The sequence below is a fragment of the Diceros bicornis genome, chromosome 35 (assembly GCF_020826845.1).
Source record: "Diceros bicornis minor isolate mBicDic1 chromosome 35, mDicBic1.mat.cur, whole genome shotgun sequence".
NCBI classification, from domain to species: Eukaryota; Metazoa; Chordata; class Mammalia; order Perissodactyla; family Rhinocerotidae; genus Diceros; species Diceros bicornis.
In genome coordinates, this window is record NC_080774.1 from 32,857,847 (window position 1) to 32,879,840 (window position 21,994).

At 57.6% G+C, this 21,994-nt stretch overlaps 2 protein-coding genes across 9 annotated transcripts in view; both read left to right on the top strand.

The window, feature by feature from the left end:
• Window positions 1–14,626, top strand: part of TANGO2 (transport and golgi organization 2 homolog) — a 44,711-nt gene extending 30,085 nt beyond the window's left edge. For 4 of the 7 annotated variants that reach the window (XM_058532196.1, XM_058532192.1, XM_058532191.1 and 1 more), the window contains 6 exons: window positions 1,905–2,024; window positions 2,943–3,057; window positions 6,825–6,895; window positions 9,754–9,907; window positions 11,387–11,491; window positions 13,608–14,626. In XM_058532196.1, coding sequence (XP_058388179.1) covers window positions 1,905–2,024; window positions 2,943–3,057; window positions 6,825–6,895; window positions 9,754–9,907; window positions 11,387–11,491; window positions 13,608–13,728 — 686 coding nt within the window. In that variant the 3' untranslated portion in view covers window positions 13,729–14,626. The remainder of the gene's footprint in view (window positions 1–1,904; window positions 2,025–2,942; window positions 3,058–6,824; window positions 6,896–9,753; window positions 9,908–11,386; window positions 11,492–13,607) is intronic. The other 3 variants (XM_058532197.1, XM_058532193.1, XM_058532194.1) reach the window with 3 other exon arrangements.
• Window positions 14,627–19,175: 4,549 nt separating this feature from the next.
• The window catches only part of DGCR8 (DGCR8 microprocessor complex subunit), a 238,031-nt gene continuing 235,212 nt past the window's right edge, over window positions 19,176–21,994 (top strand). The window contains exon 1 of one of the 2 annotated variants that reach the window (XM_058532198.1): window positions 19,176–19,254. The gene's annotated coding sequence lies outside the window, so the exon portion shown is untranslated. Of the gene's footprint in view, window positions 19,255–19,481; window positions 20,762–21,994 lie in introns of those variants that run through there. The other variant, XM_058532200.1, reaches the window with a different exon arrangement.

The following is a 21,994-nucleotide window of genomic DNA, read 5'->3' on the forward strand; positions in this document are numbered from 1 at the left end:
AGGCAAAGGAAACTATGAACAAAACGAAAAAACAACCCTCCTCTTTTTGCTTCAAAAGATTGGCCCTGGGCTAACATCTGTGCCCACCTTCCTCTACCTTATATGTAGGACACCAGCCACAGCATAGCTTGATGAGTGGCGCGTAGGTCCACGCCCCGGGATCTGAACCTGCGAACCCTGGGCTGCCAAAGCGGAGTGCGTGAACTTAACCACTACACCACGGGCCCAGCCCCTCCTTCACTTTTTAATTGTTGATTTGTAGAAGTTCTTTTTGCATTCCGGACATGAGTCTTTTGTTGGATGAATGTATTGCCTACTCATGTTCTTAATGATATCTTGGTGAGCAGAATGTTACCTTGATGAAGTGTAGTTCATCTACTCCTTTATGGGTTGTTCTGTTTGCGTCTTTCCCACCCTGAGGTCATAGAGGTATTTTCCCATTTGCTTCTGCAGGCCTTCTGATTTGGGATTTTATGTTCAGGTCTGTGATTTATCTGATGTTAATTTTTGTACACGGTGTGAAGCAGGGGTTGAGGCTCATCCATCCCCATCTCTCCAGTTGTTCCAGCAGCATTTATTGAAGAGATATTCTTTTACCTACTGCATTACTGTAGCAACTTGACTGAAGAGTAGTTGAACACATGTCTGTTCTGGACTCTTGTGTCCCATAGACCTCTTTGTCTGTCTGGATGCCAGCACCACACTATCTTGATGGCTGCAGCTCTTCAGCAGGTCTCAGGATCAGGGTTGTGAGTCCTCCTGCTTGGTTCTTCCTCAGGGCCGCATTGGCCGCCCATGTTCCTTTGTACGTGCATGTAAATGTTGAGTCGGCATTTTCATTTCTGTAAAACAAAAGCCTGCTGGGATTTTGATTGGGGTTGTGTTGGCTCTTTTGGTGATTTGGGGAGAACTGTCATCTTAACAGTATTGAGTCTTCTGGGCGAGCCGCAGGGCATAGCTCTCCTTCAGTTAGGTCTGCGTGACTTCTCTCAGCACTGCTCTGTGGTTTTCAGTCTTTAGGTGTTACACATTTTTCCTTAAATGTTTTCCTAAGTTTTTTTTCTTTTTTTTTTAATCATTTAGTGCTGTTGTAAATGGTACATTTAAATTTTCATTTTCCAGTTCTTGCTAGTATTTACTTATTAGTTTGAGTAGTTTTTTTTTTGTAGATTCCTTTGCATTTTCTTCACATACAATCCTGTCATCTGCAAATAAAGACAGTTTGACTTCTTCCTTTCTGATCTTTACATCTTTTATTTCTTCTATTGTTACAATTTATTATTGTTATAAAAATAACATTTTAATGTTTTTGCTGTTTCTACCCTAGTGTTCAAGTAAAATGACCCTCTAGTCTAGGAAGATGCTCTCCTGTGGCTTTAAGGGCCTCTCCAACCCTTTGGTGGGGCTCCGTGGAGCACTAACTGTGGCCAGGCCTGTGCCATGGGGATGGGCCACGCGGGCAGGTCTGGATGTATCCCGGGCTCCCAGTGAAGCGCCCACCCCGAGGGACCCTGGGTCCTGCCGGGGAGGGCAGCCAGCATCCCCGCACCTGATCCAGGATGCGGGATTGGGGTCTGGCGCGGTTCCTCGACGGAGCTAGTGCTGTCCTCCCAGCCCAGCTCCCGTCCTTGGGCCAGGATTCGTTCAGCAGGTGCCCACCGCACGGTTTCAGGGGCTCCCGCGGGCATCAGATGTCATCCTGCAGGGCGGGGCTCTCTCTCACGTGCCCTGTGGGCCCCAGGGGCTACCTCGCCCCGTGGAGTCGAGCCCCTGTTCCACAGCCAGGGCTGCTGGGCAGAGCTGCATTTCCCTGAGGAGTGTGCGTCTCCCCAGGGCGCCGGGACACGTGGGGCCGGCGCTTGCCGCAGTAGGCGCTGCTGGTGGTGACGCCGTTGTCGCCGCAGGGCTCGACATGGAGGAAGGCAAGGAAGGAGGCACGTGGCTGGGCATCAGCACGAGGGGGAAGCTGGCGGCACTCACCAACTACTTGCAGCCGCGGCTGGACCCGGATGCCCGGGGCCGAGGTACCGCAGGGCAGGGCGGGGCCTCGGGGTCTGAGGCACTGCGGGGCGGGGCCGGGGCGGGGCCTCGGGGCTGAGGCACTGTGAGGCGGGGCCTCGGGGGTGAGGTACTGCGGGGCGGGGCCTCGAGGCTGAGGCACTGTGGGGTGGGGCGGGGCCTCGGGCGGGGAGGTAGTGCGGGGCCGGGCCTTGTGGTGAGGCATGGGGTGCTGAGGCACTGTGGGGCGGGGCCTCGGTGCTGAGGCACTGCGGGGTGGGGCTGGGGCGGGGCCTCGGGGGTGAGGTAGTGCGGAGCCGGGCCTTGTGGTGAGGCCTGCGGTGCTGAGACACTGCGGGGCGGGGCGTCGGCGCGTCGGTACTGCGGAGCCGGGCGGGGCTGGGCGGGGCCTCGCCGCAGGGGCGGGGCCTCGGCGGGGCGGGGCTTCCTTGGGCGGTGCAGAGACCGGAAGAGGAGCGAGAAGAAGGGAAGGAGGGCGTGTCCCGCCCTGCAGCCGCTGGCTGGCATCACTGGGAGGACCCTCAGCCTGTCCCAGGCTGCACCCACCCGCACAGACGCACTTCGCCCCTCTGAGTGAGCCTGCTCCACGCTGTCCCCGGCCAACGTGTCACTCCTGACTGTTGTCATTGTCCCCCACCTGTGGAATGTTTGCAGAGCAATGCCCCTAGGAGAACAGCTCCGTGGACACATATTGTCCCCGCTGAAGATTTTTTCCCCTCATGCAGGACTTCCATATGGGGGTGTAATGAAGAAAAATATTTTAAAAATCAGCAAAAACGGTTCTTGATGCAGAGCTCCTTGGCTGCTGGGTCAGTGAGGTGTGTGGCTGGTATGGAGGTGTTGAGCCCGGGGCCTTCACCTCAGTCTCCCCAGAGAGAGGGCCCAGCCCTGCCTCCTTTGCTATGGGTGTCCCCTGCCCACAGGTGAACTTGTGGCCCACTTTCTGACCACTGATGTGGACAGCTTGACCTACCTGAAGAAGGTCTCCGCGGAGGGCCACCTGTACAACGGCTTCAACCTCATAGCAGCTGACTTGAGGTGGGTCTGCCAGGAGGGGGACAGCAGCTCCCCAGGTGCTGCACAGGGCCGGGTCGCGGGCTTGGCAGGAAGTGGGGTTCCCGCCCCACCGCTCAGTTTGAGGTACTGTGGCATCTGTGGCCACCTCTCCAGGGTCATGACTCCTTGATGAGTGTCCCTAAGGTCAAGCCCCTCGGAGAGCAGAGCTGGGTGAGGGGGCTTCCTGGGCAGTGTGAGGGTCGCTGCTGATTCCTGCAGAGAAAGCTGGAGTATGACGGCAGTGGGCTCTCCCAGGCACAGGGTGCATCCCTTGCCCATGCCGGCCCCTACTCCCAGTCTTCTGCCCACGTCTGTGGCTGAGGAGCCCCCTGTTTTTGAGCCACATTTCACTTGCCCTGCTCTCTCGTGGGCAGAGGTGCCCCAGGCTGGAGAAGGGAGATCTGAGGCCAACTGACCGTGGTAAAGAATGCCCTGGGACTGTGGTCGCCAGGTATGGCTGAACGCCAGGGCCCTGCGGCGGGGTCTTCAGGGAGGTGCATCTAAGTGGGCAGCCTGACTCATCTCCAGTTCTGCGAGGGCCTTAGAAGACAGTGCCAGGCCCCATCGGGCAACGAAGCTGTCCAAGCTGCCCGTGGGCCTGTCACCAGAGGACCCGGCTGCACAGGCAGTTAGGAGAGGCCTTCCCTCCCCTGGAGTGGGGCAGACAGGCAGGGAGCAGGGCCAGGAGGAGGGGCAGAGGGTCCTGCCTTACGGCTGGAGGAGCGGGCTCCCGGGGAAGCTTGGAGCCTGGAACCTCAGGGGCATCTGTGTTGGCTGTGAGATTCCGGAGTCAGGTTGTTGGGACCCTGCGGGCCCCATGGGGAAGTGGCAGTTGGAGCCTCGCCAGGCCCATGTGGGGCACACAGAAGTACAGCAGGAGTTTGATAGCTACAGCAGCAGCTGGTGGTTACCTGGATGGCCTGGGGGGAGTACATGCTGAGCCCTTCTGGTGCAGCACTGGGCACATCCTCACAGCCACCCCACGTGCCCCTGACGCGGCTGAGCTCAGACAGGCAAGTGACGTGGCCAAGACCACTGCTGGTGTGAGGCAGGGCCGAGGTGCCATGGCTCTGCCCTGGATACCTGGCTGAGGTCCCAGATGTCCCTGGAGATAGCAGCCACGTCCTACCAGTTGGGCACCAGGCTGGGCAGGAGCGCCGAGCTCTTGGCCATGGTGTCACTGGACACCAGCTTGCAGCATCTGCATTTCCATCTGAGGCTCAAGTAGTGGGTGCTGGATGGCCACGTCGGGCCTTTGTCTGGCTTCTCAGGGTGTGTTTATCTCTGCGGCTCCCATGCCTGGACCCTGGCCACGGCCCTGCACTAGGTCGGGTACCAGCTGCACAGCGACAGCCTGTCACCTGGTGCCATCTGCTGAGTGCTAGCTGAGGGAGAAGGCGCTGCCTGTGGCATCAGGGTGGTCTACCTCCCACTGTAGACACTGAGCCCCAAGGTGAAGTGATGATTGGTGCATGGTGCAGGTTAGCAGGAGTCATGCGGGACCCTTGTCTCCTGGGGGGGCCTCAGGGCCTGCGCCTAGGGCTGATGGTCACATGCTGGTGGGCAGAGGCAGGGGGTGGCTGGGGCCACATGCTGGGTGCCAGGCTGCCGCCCGGCCCCATCTACAAGTGTTGACGGACTCGTTGTATACAGCAGAAGGTGTCAGGTGTGGCAGCAGCAGGGCTGAGGTCTCAAGGCGTGGCCAGTGTGCAGAGGCCCTGGCTGGGTGTCCACGCTCCGCTACCTGAGGGCTCGTTTGTGTTTCTAGGTGCAGGCCTCGCAGAGCAGCTGGTGGATTCAGGTGTTGGTGGGTGGCCCGCATCGGCCCGACCAGGGTGGGCTGGGTGTGCTGTGCTCCCTCCCGTGGGAAGCACACTTTAGAGATGTGGCCACGGGAACTGCAGGGGTTTTGTGTATTTTGCCATTCAGGGAAGTGAGTATTCCTCCCTCTGCCTTCCTCGTCCTCTCCTTGTAGCCCTCCCCTCCCCCTCCAATGCCCCAAAAGTCAGTGGGTACCAGCAGCTCAGAGGAAGCAGTCAGTGCCCTGTAGTCAGCCCGAGTCCCGATGCCTGTCCTGAGCCTGCCTCCTTCCACAAGGGCAGATCCGCGGGCCCCTCTCCTGGCCGCGAGCCCCCAGCCTGCTGTGCCTCAAGAGTCCAGTGTGCAGTTTGCTTGGTCCTGCCCCTGCCTTGCGGATGAATGTATCAGTCCCACGGGAGGAGGGCCGAGGGTGTGGGCTGGCACTGGCGCTTGCTGCCCAGAGTCCTCTCCTCCCCACCTTGGCCTCCTTGCACTTTGGGCGGCTCCTGGAGGGGGAGTGCCCATGCCCTCCCTGCTCCCCCCAGTTCAGGGACCACTTTGCCTGTCAATAGTTCCATATACGTCTGACCCGGCCCAAGAGACCAGCCCCTCAGCTGTGACGCCAGCAGAACTCAGTGCTCAGCAGCCATGTCAAGTGACTGGGTGATGGGGGCCACATGCTCTAAGTGGACGCATGCGTGGGCAGGCGGCTCCTACAGGCAGGGGCGGGGTCTCGGGCCCCTCAGAGCCTGAGCAGCTCTCCCGGGCCCTGGGGCTGCAGGGTAGGGGCCTGCCTCCCTGGACACAGCCTTTGAGGGCAGGCGGTGGCCAGGGGAGCCCAGCAGGTTATGCCAGAGGACAGATGCGCCCAAGAGGAGCATCCCAAGGGCCAGGCGGCAGCTAGTGCCCACAGCCAAGGTCCGAGAGTGAGGGCGTCAGATGAGCAAGCAGCCCTGGTGGTGGGTGCCAGGAGGAAGTCAGGGCCGAGAAGAAGAGAACCTCATCCCCGTCATGGCTGGTCCCTGGGTCAGTCCCCCCTCCACCTAATGAGGTGTGGTGGGAGTGGGCGCCCAATCCCGCAGGTCCTCATGCTTTCCAGCTCTTTAAGGCCTACAAACAAGCCTCTGAAGTCATTAACCAAACATTTTAAGAAATGAGCCAAGGGCTGTGGGGAGAAAGAATGTGAGCAGAATAGAAAGCTGTATGGGGGCGGGGGTCCTGCCTGCTGGGCGGCATCAAGCAGGAGGGCTAGGGTGGGCACTCTGAGACTCCCCAGCAGCGCCCACCTGGCCCTTTTTCTATATTTGTTCATTCTGAAGGCCTAGGTCACCGTGTGCAGCGTCCCACCAGGACAGCAGCCAGAAAGAGTCTCTTTTTAGCTTGCAGGAAAGGCATTCTGACTTTTAGCAGAAAGATTTACTGTGGTATTTAGGAATTGGAACATTTTCAGCTCTGGAGCATTTTAAACTGCTTTTAAATGCACGCTCAGTGTATGAAAGTAGGAGAATGCAGTCTTTGGTGCTTTATTGAGAAGGCTCTGTCACCCTGGGGCATCCTGTCCCGTCCAGAGGTGCTCAGAGAGGGGCTGTGCGGAAGGGACCACGGCCTTCTGGAGGGGACCCGTGTTGGTGGGTGTGGGGCTCAGTCTCCTGCAGTTGTGACCACAGGCAGCCTCTGAGTGCCCGTGTGTGGGGCCATCCATCGAGGCAGGAGGGTCTTTTAGATTCTGCTGCTCCCTGGGCAGTGGTTCCTGCAGCGAGCCACGGGTCTCGATGACCCTGCCTGAGAGGCTAGGGCCCTGACTAGCCCCTGCCCTGGCTGCAGCAGGCCCCGTCCCTGTGCTGGCTGCTGGCAGGGGCGCTGCTGATGGGGCTGTGGAGATTGCCGGGCAGCAAGGGGTCTAGCGCCCCATGGCTCCTGTCTGACCCTCTCTCGCCTCCTATCCGCAGCACAGAGAAGGGAGATGTCGTTTGCTACTATGGAAACCGCGGGGACCCTGAGCCTGTGGTCCTGGCCCCAGGTGAGCCTGCTCAGGGGGGTGCTGACTGGATGGGGCTGCTCCTGTGGGGACACCTCTGTACTTTTCAGAGACTGGGTCCCTGTTGTATTTCTCTCCTGGGACTGTGCTTTTTGGCCGTCTGTGTAGCTTGTGGCCTGTAACGGCCGAGGTCGCTGTACTGTAGCACCCAGTCTACATGTCAGGCCGCCCACAGCTTAGGACGCCCTCCCCAGGGCCGAGCTGTGACTGTCGGAGAGAATTGGAAACTAAAAGGCACAAAAGGACACAGAGACACCCCCTCTCCCCCCACCATTCTGTGCATTGGCCCAGAGGCCTTTGTGGAAGCTTCTGGAAGCTACCCCCATGATGCCCTCAATTCTCAGTGCTTGAGACTCTGTGACTGGAGATGGTTGTTTTCTGCTGAATCATTGCTTGAAAGAAATTCTTTTCAACTGTGTCCTGTTGTTTCATTCCTGAGCCTGCCCCTGCCTGATCTGTGTCACTTTTCTTTAATAACAGCTTTACTGAGATATAACTCACATAACACACAGTTCACCCGTTTAAAGTGTATCATTCAGTAGATTTTAGTATATTCGCAAAGTGGTGCAACTATCAGTGCTGTCTAATTCTGGAACATTTTCATCACCTTAAAAAGAAACCATATCCATTAGCAGTCACTCCTCATTCTCCTCTGCCCTCAGCCCCTGGCAACCACTCATCTACTTTCTGCTGTAGCTTTGCCTATTCTGGACGTTCATGTAAATGAAATCATACAATATGGGCCTTTTGTGTCTGGCTTCTTTCACTTAGCATGTTTTCAAGGTTCATCCATGTTGTAGCATGAATTGGGGCTTCATTCCTTTTTATGGCTGAATAGTATTCCGTTGTAGGGGTATTCAGCATTTTGTTTCTCCATTCATCTGTTGATGGACATTGTTGTTTCCACCTTTGGGCTATTGTGGATAATGCTCCTGTGAACACTGGTGGACAAGTTTTTGTGTGGACACATGTTTTCATCCCTTTTGGGTGTACACCTAGGAGTGGAGTTGCTGGGTCATAAGGTAAATGTTTAACCTTTTGAGGAGCTGCTAGACTGTTTTCCAAGCAGCTGCACCATTTTACATTCCTGCCCGCAGTGTGTGAGGTTCCAGTTTCCCCACATCCTCACCAACACTTGTTATTGACTGCCTTTTGATCACAGCCATCCTAGTGGGTGTGAGTGGTATCTCATGGTGGTTTTGATTTGCATTTCCCTGATGGCTAATGATGTTGAGCATCTTTTCATGTGCTTGTTGACTGTTTGTATAACTTCTTTGGAGAAATGTCTTTTCAGACCCTTTGCCCATTTTTAAATTGGGATTTTTGTATTTTTATTATTGAGTTGTAGTTCTTTAGTATATTCTAGCTACTGGTCCCTTATCAGATACATGATTTGCAAAAATTGTCTCCCCTTTTGTGGGTTTTATTTTCACTTTCTTGTTGGTATCTTTTGAAGCACATCATTTTAAATTTTGATGAAGTCCAGTTTATCTATTTTTTTCTTTTGTTGCTCATGCTTTTGGTGTCATATCTAAGAAATCATTGCCTAATCTGATGTCGTGTAGCTTTTCTTATATGTTTTCTTCTAAGAGTTTTATAGTTTAGCTCCTATGTTTAGGTCTTTGGGTCATGTTGGATTGATTCTCGGGTATGGTGTGAGGTGGGTGTCCCACTCCATTCTTTTTTTGTGTGTGAGGAAGATCAGTCCTGAGCTAACATCCATGCCAATCCTCCTCTTTTTGCTGAGGAAGACTGGCCCTGGGCTAACATCTGTGCCCATCTTCTACTTTATATGGGACGCCACCACAGCATGGACCGACAAGTGGTGCGTTGGTGCACTCCCTGGGTCTGAACCCGGGCCCCCAGCAGCGGAGCGCGTGCGCTTAACCGCTATGCCACGGGGCCAGCCCCACACTCCATTCTTTTGCATGTGGCTCCCCAGGTGCTCAGCACCGCTGACCAGTGGTCTTTCCCATTGCTCCTGATGGATAAAACACAGTGACACCCTGTGCTGGCAGCGTGGCTTCCTGGGAAGTGGCTGGAGTCATGTCAGACTTGGTCAAGACCCTCACTCAAAAGTCCAGCCGCTGCAGAGGGTGGCAGCATCTTGTCCCCAGTGTGTCTGTCAGGGCGGGTGACTGAGTTTGCCTGCCCCGCCTGCCACCGTAGGCTCTCACCAAGAGGCTCTGAGGGGCCTCTCCAGCTCAAGTCTCAAACCTCTCCTTTTTCTGACATGAGAAACCTTTCCCTTTTTTTTTGTCACACCTTCTGTTAACCCACTGAGAACTTGTTCTGAAGAACTCGCCCTGAGACCCTGCGGCTCCCCCAGCCCAGGTCCCTGCCAGCATATAGAGGTGGACCCTGATTTGGGCAGGCTCCCTAACTGCTGACTGGTGTCCAGCAGGCGCCCTCCTGGCCTGGGTTGCTGATTCTCTCACCCCTGACCTTCTCAGGTAGACGCACACCTTGCAGCTTTTTCCTAGCTGAGAGACGGGAGTGAGCTGGCGAGGCGATTCCCTCTCGAGTACCCCCTTTGCTTTGCCCTGTTGGATTTCAGGTTGTTTATTCCTTACTATCCTGTCCATCAAGGCCACTTGCCATCTGTGCTTTGCAGTCTCCTGCAGGCGCCCCACCACGTTGAGTTCTCCATCCCTGGCCACATGGATGGGTCAGGAATGCACATAGAGAAGGTGCTGGAGTGTGGAGTGTGGGGTGGCCTGGCCTCAGTGCCCTTGGCCGTAGCCCTGGCACCTCGGCCAGTGCTAGGTGGGTAGGTGGGAATTTACCCTGAATTCAGACAGCAGGGCCTCTGCACTGACTGACCTGACCCCTCCTCACAGGGAGCTACGGGCTGAGCAACGCGCTGCTGGAGACGCCCTGGAGGAAGCTGTGCTTTGGGAAGCAGCTCTTCCTGGAGGTTGTGGAACAGAGCCAGGCACTCCCCAAGGATGCCCTCATTGCCCAGCTCCTGGATGTGCTCAACAACGATGAGGCGTGAGTGGGCGGGGCCCACTGGGGCAAGTGGAGCAGAGTGGCAGGCAGGCTCTGCTGTCCTAGGAGGCTGGTGGAGGTGACTGAGGCCAGCTCCTCAGCCATGGGGGAGGCTGACGGACACCCTGTCCCCTGCCCACTCCTGCCTGCCCCCCTCGGGCAGCTGCCGTTTCCAACGGGGAAGAGTGGGGTTTTGATGATGGAAAAGGGGGTGGTCCTGGGCCAGTGTGCCGGAAAGCTCAGTACTCTCAGAGGCTTGATGTGGGCTTGCGTGGGGTGAGAGTAGCTAGAGGCTCCCCTCTGTCTGCACGCACAGGGCTAGTGGGAGAGTCCAGAAGGCTCCAGGTGCATAGCAAACCACAGAAATGAGCAGCCAGCCTAAGGGGTTGACTGTCATTCCCACATGCTGTCTCACTAGTGGTCATGGCGCGGATGTGGCCATCCCAGGAATCACTTGGGGAAAAGAAGCCCCCGCCCTGGCTTCCTCACCGGTAGGTTTGGGGGCACCTCAGGTGGCCCCTGCAGGGAACACCTGCCACCCCTTGACATGTCTTGTCCATCCCTGCCGGGAGTCAGAGTGCTTGCCAGGCTGGCCTTCCTCCCATGGAGCGATGCAGCCCACAGGTCCCTCTCCTCCCCTGCCAGGCCAGCCCAGTGTCCTGCCTGCATGGCCCCTCGGAGGAGCCCCCTATGGCCTGCCTTGCATGCTGGCCTCCCCAGAACCCCTCCTGGACCCTTGCTCACCCTTGCTCTCCTCTCTGAACCATGGCACCTTCAGCCTCAGCACAGCCACCTACTTGAGGAAGCCCTGCCCAGTGGCCCATGCTCAGCTGTAAGTCCACATGGCCCTCGGTCACTGTCTGTCGTCCCCACAGGCCTATGATGTGGCCCTGGCTGCTCTTATTGATGGTTATGGCCCCGGCTCTGGCTACAGTGGCCAGAAAGCCACTGGGCTTGAGTGGGCTCCTGTTGAGAGGAGGCAGGCAGGGAGCACGTGTGGCCAGGTGACTGTACCCCTCAGCCAGTCCCCCACCCACCACCCCCCTGCCCATTCAGGCCCCACTGGGATGAGAGGGCAAGCTCACTCTGGGACATGGCCTTTGTCCTTCCTTTGGCGACCCTGCATAGCTCTGACCAGATGGACCCCAGGCATTTTCAGACCCAGCAGAGGCTTCCCCAGCACTGAGCTCACAAGTGCTCATGTCCCTGAGGCCCTGGGTCCTGGGAAAACCCCTGGTAGCCCTGGCTGGGGGAGCTGGCCCTGTGATCGCTGTCCGGGGGCCCAGGCCTGGTGATGGAGTCCTAAGCGAAAGTCTGACAGAGATTTGAGGCCTTGAGCAGAAATGTGCATGGAATACCCTGTGGTACCACCACCTTCGAAGGCTGGCAGGCTCCTCAGACACTGCAGGGCTGTGAAGACGGCAGAAGGGGCTGCAGCAGGCAGCAGAGGGGCTGGGGCTGACCCGTCCTCTGTCCTTCCAGGCAGTTGCCAGACCCGGCCATTGAGGACCAAGGCAGGGAATACGTTCAGCCCATTCTGAGCAAGTACGCGGCTGTGTGTGTGCGCTGCCCGGACTACGGCACCAGGTACGGCAGGCTCCTGGGCACCTCCAGTCCTGTCCCCTGAGGAACCTGGCCTCCTGCGCTCTGTAGGTAGCCAGGGCGAGGCCTTCCTTCCCCAGCTCCATGGATTCTAGACCCTCTGCCCTGTCTAGAAGTGGCTGCCATTTCAGCCCAGGGTGAGCAGACGCTACAATTAATGGTCATGCGCAAAACACCTGCCGGCTCCCAGGGGCACTGCAGGTTGGGAAGGAGGGCCCTGAGGCTTCTGTTGCCTCCCGGGGGACTCCTGGGCTGCCCCCTGCCCCCTGCCTAGCCATGAGGGGCCAGGATGGCATCAGGCATCCCAGGGCTGGGATTAGGTCACCTCAGCCAGGTGACGTTGCCTCACCTCAGGGAAGGGGTAGCTGCTGGTCTCAGCCGCAGGTGAGAACATCTGGGAATGAGAAGCTGTTGGCACAGGTGTCTGCTGTCCGAGCAAGTTCCTTCCCCGCCCCCTCCCTCCTGGGTGGAGAAGGAAAGGCTGTGTGTGGCTGGGAAGCCCAACCTGCCTAAGTGGCTGTATCAGAGGGCCGTGGAGGGAACTGAGGGCAGCCCAGGTGCTGCACTCAGAGGGTCGGGATGTGCAGAGGGTGGGCCGCTGGGCTAGCGGGGATGCTCCAGGAGTGCTGCCACCACGGCCCAGTCCACCTGGCCTGGAGGTGAGTGTGGCCTCCTGTGCAGCCACAGCTGCCTGGGCTCGGCTTGCGCTGGGCCCCACAGGGGCCAGTCTTGTGCTGGACTGGGGACCTGTGGTGACTGTGATGGACCATTGGGTCCACGGCTGCCAAGGACTCAGGGACAGGGTGCTTGTGTGGTGACAGTGCAGGCTGATGCCAGAGAGCTGTCACACGTACCACTGGTCATGATGATGTCACGTGTATGCCTGGCTTTCAGGTTCAGGTCTGATAAGATCCAGTGAGGCCCCTTCTGTCCTCACAGGTGGGAGAGGCTGGGTTATTGCTGCCTTCTTGAAAGTGAGGAGGTGGCTTTCCCTGGAGGCTGTGAGGTGACGTGGGCAAGGCTCTGCTGAGGCTGAGGGCGTCGGGCAGGGGGATGAGGGTGTGAAGTCCTGGAGAGCAGCAGACTGAGGTGGGGCAGGCCTGAGTCATTCATGCTCCAGGAAATGACAGCTTCAGGTCCTCTGGCTGGGGGACAGGACAGCAGGCAGGGCCAGCTCACTGTGAACGCCAGGCACTGATGCTCCAGGGCCCGTGGGTTGTATGCCTGAAAGGCGGCCTTTCCCCTCAAGCCCCTCTTCTGTCGTAGACTTATTTCCATGACTAAATTGTGTCTTCACCTTTATTTGTGTTCATGAGGCAGAGCACCAAGTCTGCTCCCTGGCTGGGTGCGTGGCTGCTGGGTCCCACCACAACCGGGAACCCCGTCTTCAGCATGTGTGTGCCCGCCCTGGGTGTCAGCCTGCGTTGGGGCTGCTCGGGGGCTCGTGCTTGCCGTGTGTCGGGGGAGACGGGTGCTAGTGAAGCGAGGACTGCTGTGGGGAGAGCTGGGCAGGAGGAGGAGGGTGTGTTGAGCACTGGGGACGGGCAGTGGGGGAGGAGGGGAGGAGGACAGGGGAGAGTTCCAGGTGAAGAAGGCCTGGTCCGTAAGATGTTGGCAGCTGGACCTCTTGGAAGAGCTGAGCTCAGCCATGGGTCTGGGCATCCCTAGGCAGCGGTGCTGGCCTGTTGTCTGGGAGCTCTGGGGGGTTCTGTGTGGGAAAGTGCATGGTCAGCCCAGGACCCACCCTGGTGAGAGTGGCGGGCGGTCAGGGCCTATGCTGCAGAGGATGGGCAGGGCAGCTAGGAGTGTTTCTGAGTGGAGGCGGCAGGACTCGCTGAGCGTGGGCCTGCGGGGCCAGCCCGGGAGCCCCAGGCCCCACTGGGCTCAGTGCCCAGATGCCCCAGAAGGGCCCCACCACTCCCCAAGGCTGTGGCTGCGGCTCATTCGTGACCCACCTCAAGCCGGGCCAGGTGCCTGGCACAGGCCCCAGGTGTGGTGGGCTTGCCCCTCCTGCCTCAGATCTTACCCTAGTTGGGGCTCTTGCAGGTGGACAGAAGGCCAAGGGCAGCGGGCTGAACATGGGCCCCGTGCTCTCTTTCAGAACCAACACGGTTATCCTCGTGGATGCGGATGGGCACGTGACCTTCACAGAGCGCAGCATGCTGGACAAGGACCCCTCCCACTGGGAGACCACCACCCATGAATTCAGGCTGCAGAGCTAACCCCCACCCCCAAGTGTGGCCAGCGGGCTCCCGGAGGGCCCTGCCTTGAGGGCCAGTGTGGATGAGAATCTTCCACAGCCACATGTACTGCCTGTGACTTGGCCAGTGTCCCCCAGGACCAGGGCCCTCTGATTTGTGTGTGATCCATCTGTGTCCCTGTGTCCAGCTCAGGGTCCACCCTTATGCCAGTGGGAATGACAGAGTCCCATGGCCAGGTCTGGGGCAGGCCCAGATGTGCTGCGCATGTGTGAATGCATCTGGGCCTGTCCCCTGGCCATGCACAGAGGCACAGATGCACAGGCACACACGTCCACCCATAGGGCATGTACACACACGCATGTACACACGCTCGAATGTGCACACACTCCCAGGCATACACACACACGTGTGCCAGATAGGCAGCGGTGTGCCTCTCGCACCCACACATGTTTCTGGCCAGTGGGTCTTTGCTTTGAACAATGTAACAGAAGTAGACTTTTGTTTGAAAGCAGCCTCTCCTCTCCTGGGGTAGTCCAGTTCCCAACAATCAGACCTGCTCTTGGAGGGGAAACAGGCCACATCTGGAATGAGGAACGATAAAGACCTGAGAAAAACCCACTGTCATAACAGAAGCACAGGTCTGGTGGTCCTTTGTGCACTGGGGGGTCCCCTGTGCATGGGGCGGTCCTGTGGGAGGAGTGATTCCCCCATGCCCCGGGGGTCCTGTGTGCACTGGGGTGCCTCGGCAGGCTCTCAGGCCCCTGCCTGCCCGATGAGGGCCATGGGTTCTGGGGAGGCCCATCTCAGTGAGGGGACACAGCCAGCCCCTGCTGTTTCCTTTCCCAGTGGGGAGTCAGATTTCATGGGAATCTGTACTTGAACGTGAGACATTGATAATAAAACTCTGATGCTGTGGTGAGTCAGTGTATTCCAGGTTCTTAACTTGTGTGATGGGGGATTCCTGGAGCTGTTGTGTGCACAGGGTTGGCAGGGCTGTTCTGGTGGCCAGAGCTCCCAAGGCACAGACACTGGCACAAGGCTTCTTCCACTTTCTCCTTTGCTCACGGCCTCCTGAGCGCCATGATGGAAGCCCGAGGGTCCACTGGCCTGTCTATCCATCTGTCTTTGGGCAGAGGTCAGGGTGTGAGAGACCCTGTGTGCATGGGACACAGTAGGTACTGGTTACAGGGCCTCCTGAGCTGGGCCAGGATTCATCCAGGTACAGTGGGGAGCCCCCAGGAACCCCCTGAGGGAGCGGTGTGGTCAGGCCTGCACTCAGGTGGACCGTGGAGGCCAAGGGATGGCAGGCAGGGGTGGGTTTAAGAGCAGGAGGGCAAGTGGAGTCTGTCTCAGCCCCGGGACCCTGGTTTGGGGCAAGCACTCAGGAGTTCCTGTCTCCAGCCAGGGCCAAGCATAAGGGAGTCCTTATGTCCAATGCTGAGACCCAGGTTTCCCTCTGCCTCTGACCCCCATCTGGGCCTTCTCAGAGCAGTGAGAGCTCGGAGTGGGTTATGGACCTGCGCCGGACCCAATTTGCCTTCCCACCCCTCCTCATTCCTGCCCTGACCGCCCCTCAGGGGCTCAATGCCCTCCTTGGTCACTTGGAACTCAGAAGAAAAGAGCTTGAGTGCAGGTAGGCTGTAAAGGGTCTCTCAGGGGTGATGCAGCCCTTGCCCCCCCCAGGCCCAAGGGGAAACTGGCCACAAGTCCTGCACATCTCTGGCTCAGCCACGACAAGCCAAGCTCTCAGCTCGGGCACCACTGATGCTGCCAACACCCTTTTTCTGCCTCAGCGGGCTGCCCACGTCATGGACCAGTGCCCCACACCAGCACGGATCCTGCCAGGCATGTCTGCCCTCGTGTGGCGCTGCTGGGCTGGCTGCAAAGCCATCTGAGGGCCTCCCCAGATGTTCGCCTCTGCCCCACGGATGGTCCCGTGCAGGGATAGCCTTCCTTGCACTTGTCACAGACCCCTGTCCCCAGCCTGCCCCGCCTCCCCAACAGCCCAGGCCCCCCGAGGAAGGGGCCACCCAAGATGGAGTTCTGTTGCTGCTATAGGTTGAGTTGTGTGCCCCGAAAAAGACATGTTGGAGTCCTAGCCCCCAGTACCTCAGAATGTGGCCTTATTTGCATCTTTATGGAGGTAATCAAGATCAAATGAGGTCATTAGGTTGGGTCCTAATCCAATATGACTGGTGTCCTTATGAAAAAAGGGAAAATTTGGATGCAGGGACAAACATGCACACAGAGAGAACACCCATGAAGACTGGAGCTGTGCTGCCACCCGCCAAGGAACTGGGAGAGAGGCCTGGAACACATCCTTCCCTGGTGCCTTCAGTGGGAGCACAGCCCTGCCAACGCCTTCATCTCAGGCTTCTGGCCTCTAGAATGTGAGACAATAAATTTCTGTGGTTTAAGCCACTCACTTGTGGTACTTTGTTATGGCAGCCCTAGCAAAATAATACAATTGCGACCCTCACTTTACAGATGAGGAAACCAAGGCTTGGGGAGACACCGTTAACAGTCTCTGGGCAGGTGGGAAGGCAGAACCATGAGGTCAGGAAGGAGCAGGATGAGGACAAGGTGGACCTCGGAGTGCCTGCCCCTGTGGGCCCACGGTCCTCCCACACTGGTCTCCCCCTGCTGCCTGGCACCCCTCCTGCCTTCACCTCACTTGCCCCGGCCCTTGCCACTGCTCATGGCCATGCTTTCTGCACAGCTCCTGCCCCAGGGCCTTTGCACTTGCTGTCCTCTCTGCCTGAGGAACTCGTCTCCCAGATATCCAAACTGCACTCTCCCTCACATCCTGCAGGTCTTTACTAAAGTGTTGGGGTGGTATCCCATCTAAAGGTGCCATCTTCTCTGCCTCAGTCCCTGCTCTTCTTGTCTCTATAGCACTTAGCACTGTCTGACGGGCTATGTATTTTGATTGTTTCTTGTGTGTCTCCCTGTCAGAATGAGTGCTCCGGGAAGGCAGGACCTTTCCTCTCTTGCCACCATTGTATTCTGATGCTTAAGGCAGGTAGACATTTGAACCAAGGTGCTTCCTGAGCCCCTGTTTATTTAGACCAGTGCCTTGAAGTTAGGCCCTGGTGCCGTTAGAAGAGTACAAGGATCCTAGGAGCTGATCCCTTCTGGAAGTGCTTTGTTTTGGGGAGGAAGATCAGCCCTGAGCTACCATCTGCCAATCCTATTTTTGCTGAGGAAGACTGGTCCTGGGCTAACATCCGTGCCCATCTTCCTCCACTTTATATGGGACGCCGCCACAGCATGGCTTGACAAACGCATCTGTGCGCGCCCGGGATCCAAACCCCGGGCCGCCGCAGCGGAGCGCGCGCACTTAACCACTACGCCACCGGGCCGGCCCCTAGAAGTGCTTTTGACACGCCACCCAGCAAGGCCTGGACCTGACCTTAGCATGGCTTAGCCAGTCCTCTTTGCTTGTCACCAGATGCATCTGATCCCTGAGTCCCCAACAGGGGTCCTCTTCTCCCGGCAGATGGGGAATTCACCTCCTTCTCAGATGCCCCTTCCCAGATGAGCCGCTTCTGCTTTCTGGCTCCAAGAGGGCTGAGTTGAGGTGTGCAGGTGTGGAGGCTGGCGGTGAGGGGCTGACCAATGTGGAGGCAAGTCTATGAGCAAACACAATCAGCCCAAGAACACACTCTGGCCCCGGGTCTCCTGGTGGGCCTGGGCTCCTGGCCTTCTGCGCACAGAGACCCCCCAACACCCTGTCTTTTCGTCTCTGCCAGCAGATGGCATTGTCCAGGCCCTTCAGCAGAGGCTTGGCTCATGGGTGAGCTGGGGTGAAGTGGAAACACAGGAGCCTAGAGGGAAAAGATTCCTCCCCCAGCTTGGGCTGGAGTTCCAGCTTCCAGGCATTGACCTTTGTGACTCAGGCTGGAGCTAGGCAGGGACTGTGAGGAGGTCCGTGGTGAGAGGTTCCTTGTCCATTACTCAGTTGGTCCCAGGCCATGTGGGAAGCTGGCTGTAGTGTGCAGGTCTCAAGTCTGACTGGGGCAGGTGGGGTCCCCAACTCACGAAGCAACGACGTGTGGAGAGGTCCCTAAGGCTGGATGATGTCGTGTCAGGGGTTCCCATGGGCTCTGACTGCACTTGGCCAAGGTCAGCAGCTGGCCCAGCCACAGGGAAGCTGGCGTCCCTTGACTGAGTCCAGGAGCCAGACCCTCATGGGGTTTGGTGCCCACTGTGAGGTGCCAGGTGCTGACCACTGGGGCAGCCAGGCAAACAGAAGCAAGCAGGAAGGGAGGGAATGGTCTGGGTAGGCCTCCAGCTTCATCACCTGCAACACTTCCTCTCCCCGCCTTTTTTCACTTTTCCATTTTGAGATTATTTCAATTTACTAAAAACTTGAAAAAATACAACAAAGAATCCCAATGTCTTTGACCCAATTTTCCCAAATGTTAACACCTTACCTAACCACAGTAAAATGATTACAACCAGGAAATTAGCATTGATACAATACTATGAACTAGTCTGCAGACTTTATTTGAATTTTACCAGTTGTCTCACTAATATCTCTTTTCTGAGCCACAATCCAACCTAGGGTCCAGATGCCACACCACACTTCGCTCCTGCAAGTGATACATGTCCTTCTCAGGAGGCCCACGATATATCCCTTTACTGGTGCTAAGTTTTTTTTCTTGATTTGTATTGAGGTATAATTAATACAATGCAATGCACGTCTTTAAAGTGTACAATTTGATAAGTTTGAATGTGTAACATTTGATGGTGACTTTGATCACTTGGTTAAGGTGGTGTCTCCCAGGTTTTTCCCATTGTAAAGTTACTATGTTCCCTTTGCTATCTTGGGGGAGAAACTTTGCAACTCTGTAAAAACCAAAAAAAGAAACCGACCTGTTTCTCATACTTTTTCTCACTATTTTTAGCATGAGCGACTTTCCATTTCCATCATTTCTTTTACATTTATCGACCGAGATTCTGCTCTAAGGAAGAGCTGTCCCTTCTCCATTTACTCATACCCTCCCTCCTGACACACGTTAGCAAATGGAAGAGTGCCAGTTGATGCACTTGTCTTTTTGCTTTAGTTGGGAAACGTGTAATGCCTCTGTGTGGGCGGTCTCCTCCGCAGCCTAGACCGGAGACGCCCGGAGCACCGCCCGGGCGCCCTCTGTTCCCCGCCCTCCCCGGCTCCCGGCGTTCCCCGCGCCCCCGTTCCCGGCGCCCCTCGCGGCCGCCGCCGCCCTCCGACGGTTAGCGGGCTGCGGCCTCGGCGCCTGGTCCCGCCCGCGCCACCGCGCTATTGGGCCGCTCGCCGTGGCCGCGAGCGCCCCGCGCCTCGGATTGGCGGCTCCGCTGCCCGCCCCGCGATTCCCCCACTGCGGCGGCCGCGCGCAGGGATTGGCCGCGCGCCCCACGGCCCGCCCTCCGCTCGCCCGCGCGGCAGGCGGGTCCGCCGACCGAGGAGCCTGGGCGGCCTACCCGGATGGCGGCGGCGGCCGCGCGGTGAGGGCTCCCGGCTGCGGTCGGGCTGCGGGCGGCTCGGGCAGGCCGCGGGCGCCGGAGGTAGGTGCGGGGCGCGAGGGGCGCCCCGCGGGCGGGCGGCCGGTGAGGCCTGCGTGAGGGCGCCCTTCCCTCCGTCCCTCCGTCCCTCCGTCCCTCCTTCTGGGCCGAGGCCGCGGGCCGGGCGGCGGGCGGGGCGGGAGGGCGCGGAGGGCCGGCCTTTGTGAGGCATCATGGCCGCGGCCTCGGGAGCGCGGGCGGCAGTCCGGGGGCGGGCCCGGTGAACAGCCCCAGTGCAGAGAGGCCCGCGCCCTGCCGCCCGAAGTCTAGCGTCGCTTTCAGGCGGGAAAGGTGTGAACAGGGGTGTGCTCGCCCAGGACCCCGCCGGTGTAACACAGTTTGGGAAATCGGAGAAGTCGCCCAAGTCTTTTCCTCCAGCAAATGCTCGTGGATTGAGTGTCACGTAGATAAGCGGAGTGTGGTTTTATTGTAACAATGAGCATGTTGGAAATAAATGGGAGGTGGCAACCTGTTGACAGTGATACCTGTCAGGTATCACCCAGCGGGCTTGGGATGCTTGTGGTAGGAATCAGGCTTGCCGTTTTGCATGCTTGCATGTCCCTTGTTCCCCGGTGCACGACAGTCTAGTCTAAGGCTGTTGATTGTGTGAGGCCAATCGCTAGGTGAGGATCCTCTGTTTCCAGTTCCCAGGCCGCGAGTGGAGTGACCCAAACCCACCGCTGGCCGTCACTCACCAGAGGGAGTGAATGGCCAGTTGGGGTGCCATCCGTGAGGTACAGGATGTGAGGCCCCTTGGAGGATGACAAAAGGAACCGATGAGGTCATACTCCTGCGGGTTGGGCGGGAGGCTGCAACGGGAGAGGTGTGACTGAACGGCAGGTTTGACCACAGCACTGGACCATCACAGCCAGCCGGCGCATTGATGCCAGCCCAGCAAGTGGACTCCAATGAAGGGTGCTGTCCAGGCGTGTGGGTTTTACTCCTGTGCCAGGGATCCAAGGGAGCCTGCTGTGAGTTTGCTGCTGGCTCACAGTCCAGTTGGCAAGCGAGATTTGCATCCATGTGTTCAGTCAGCCCAAGCAGTAGTGAGGCTGATGACCTGAGAGCCACCCTTGGAGCCCTTTATGGCCAGGCACTGTGTGGGGCACTTTCCCAGGGTGCTTCTGTAATCTCACCCTGACCTTGGGGTAGGAAACGTGAATCTGACTGGTTTGTCCCATCTTGGCCTCTCTTGTAGCTGCCCTCCCCTCCTTGGTGATCTCATCCAGCTTCCTGGCTTTAATGCCATCTCTCCTTGACATCTCCATCTCCAGCCCTGGCCTCCTTTCTCAGCTGCTGCCTCTTCCACGTATCCGTCTGTTACTTGGATGCCAAACCAAACCCCGATCTTCACCCACCCCAGAACACTCCTCATGTTCCCTTTACCACCTCAGCACATGACAGCTCTGTCCTTGAGTTTGAAGTCACCTGGATTCCCCTCTTAGGCCTTCATGGAACTCTCAGGACCATTTCTCACCACCTCCAACTTAACGTTGGTCCGAGCCGCCTGGTGAGCATCTTAATTCTTCTCTTTGCTCTCATCCTTGTCCCTCCCCAGCCCACCTACCTATACAGAGTAGTTCTTTTAACTGAAAGATATGTAAACCGAGGCAGTACGGACTGGAGCCAGCTTGCCTGGGTCGTAAAGCAGCTCCACCACGTTCTAGCTGTGTGGCCTTGAGTAAGTTGCTTAACTTTTCTGTCCTTAACCTTACTCTCGCAGTGCTGTGTGAGAACTGGTGAGTAAAAATGCATCAAGTGCTTAGAACAGGGCCTGGCTGAGGGTTGGCTGCCACTGCTATCCTTGGATCGTGTGACCTCACTGCTTGGACTCTCCTGTCCAGTCACCTATCTCTCTCAAGGAAAGAGCCAAAGTCCTGGTCTTGCTTTCCCTCACTGATGTGGCCTCCTCTCACTCCCCCTTGGCACACTGCTCTCGCCGGCGACACCACACTTCTACCCCAGGGCCTTTGCTTTTCTCTGTGTCACCTGGAATGTCCCTGCCCCCACCCCCAGTACCCACCTGACTCACCCTCCTCTGCCTTCAGATGGACTCTAGCTGTGAGGCCTTTGCTGCCCACCGTTCTGAAGCTGCCTCCTCTTCCCCAACTCTTTGCTTTGTTTTCTCTTAACACTTGTCAGCTTTTCTTAGTTGTTACTCGTCCATCTCTCCTGCTAAAATGTGAGGTCTCCTACTAAAATGTGAGCTCCGTGGGGCAGAGATTTTTCTGTTGTGTGACCTCAGCATCTAGAATGGTGTGTGCCACGTGGAAGGTGTTCAGCGAACACTTGTTGAATGAATAGAGAAAGCTTACAGAGGGAAAGTAAGAAACTTGCCCTGCACTGCCCCATGGCAGAGCTCCAAGCCTTGAACTGCTGCCCCTGGGGCTGGGCAGGCTTTCCTGATCTCCCAAGGAGCACACTCTCCCTCTCATGGCTCCTTGACCCCACCCTGGGCGCCTCTTCAAGGCCTCTCTTCATCAGTTGTAATCGTTATCATCTTTGCTGTGTGCTTCTACAATGGCTGCATTTTAGCCTTTTAACACGGCAGCAGGCGTCCCTGTCCTGTACCACTATTTGTCTTCTATCCCCCTGTCTCCGCACGTCATCTTCATTTTAGCTTTTTCAGTCTGCAGAATCATAGGTTGGCTCTCGCTAGGGTCTCTGCAGACCTGCCAGGTGCTGAGGGGTTTGTTTCTGGTCTTCTCCGTGTTCTGTGGCACTGGGCATACTGACCTGTCTG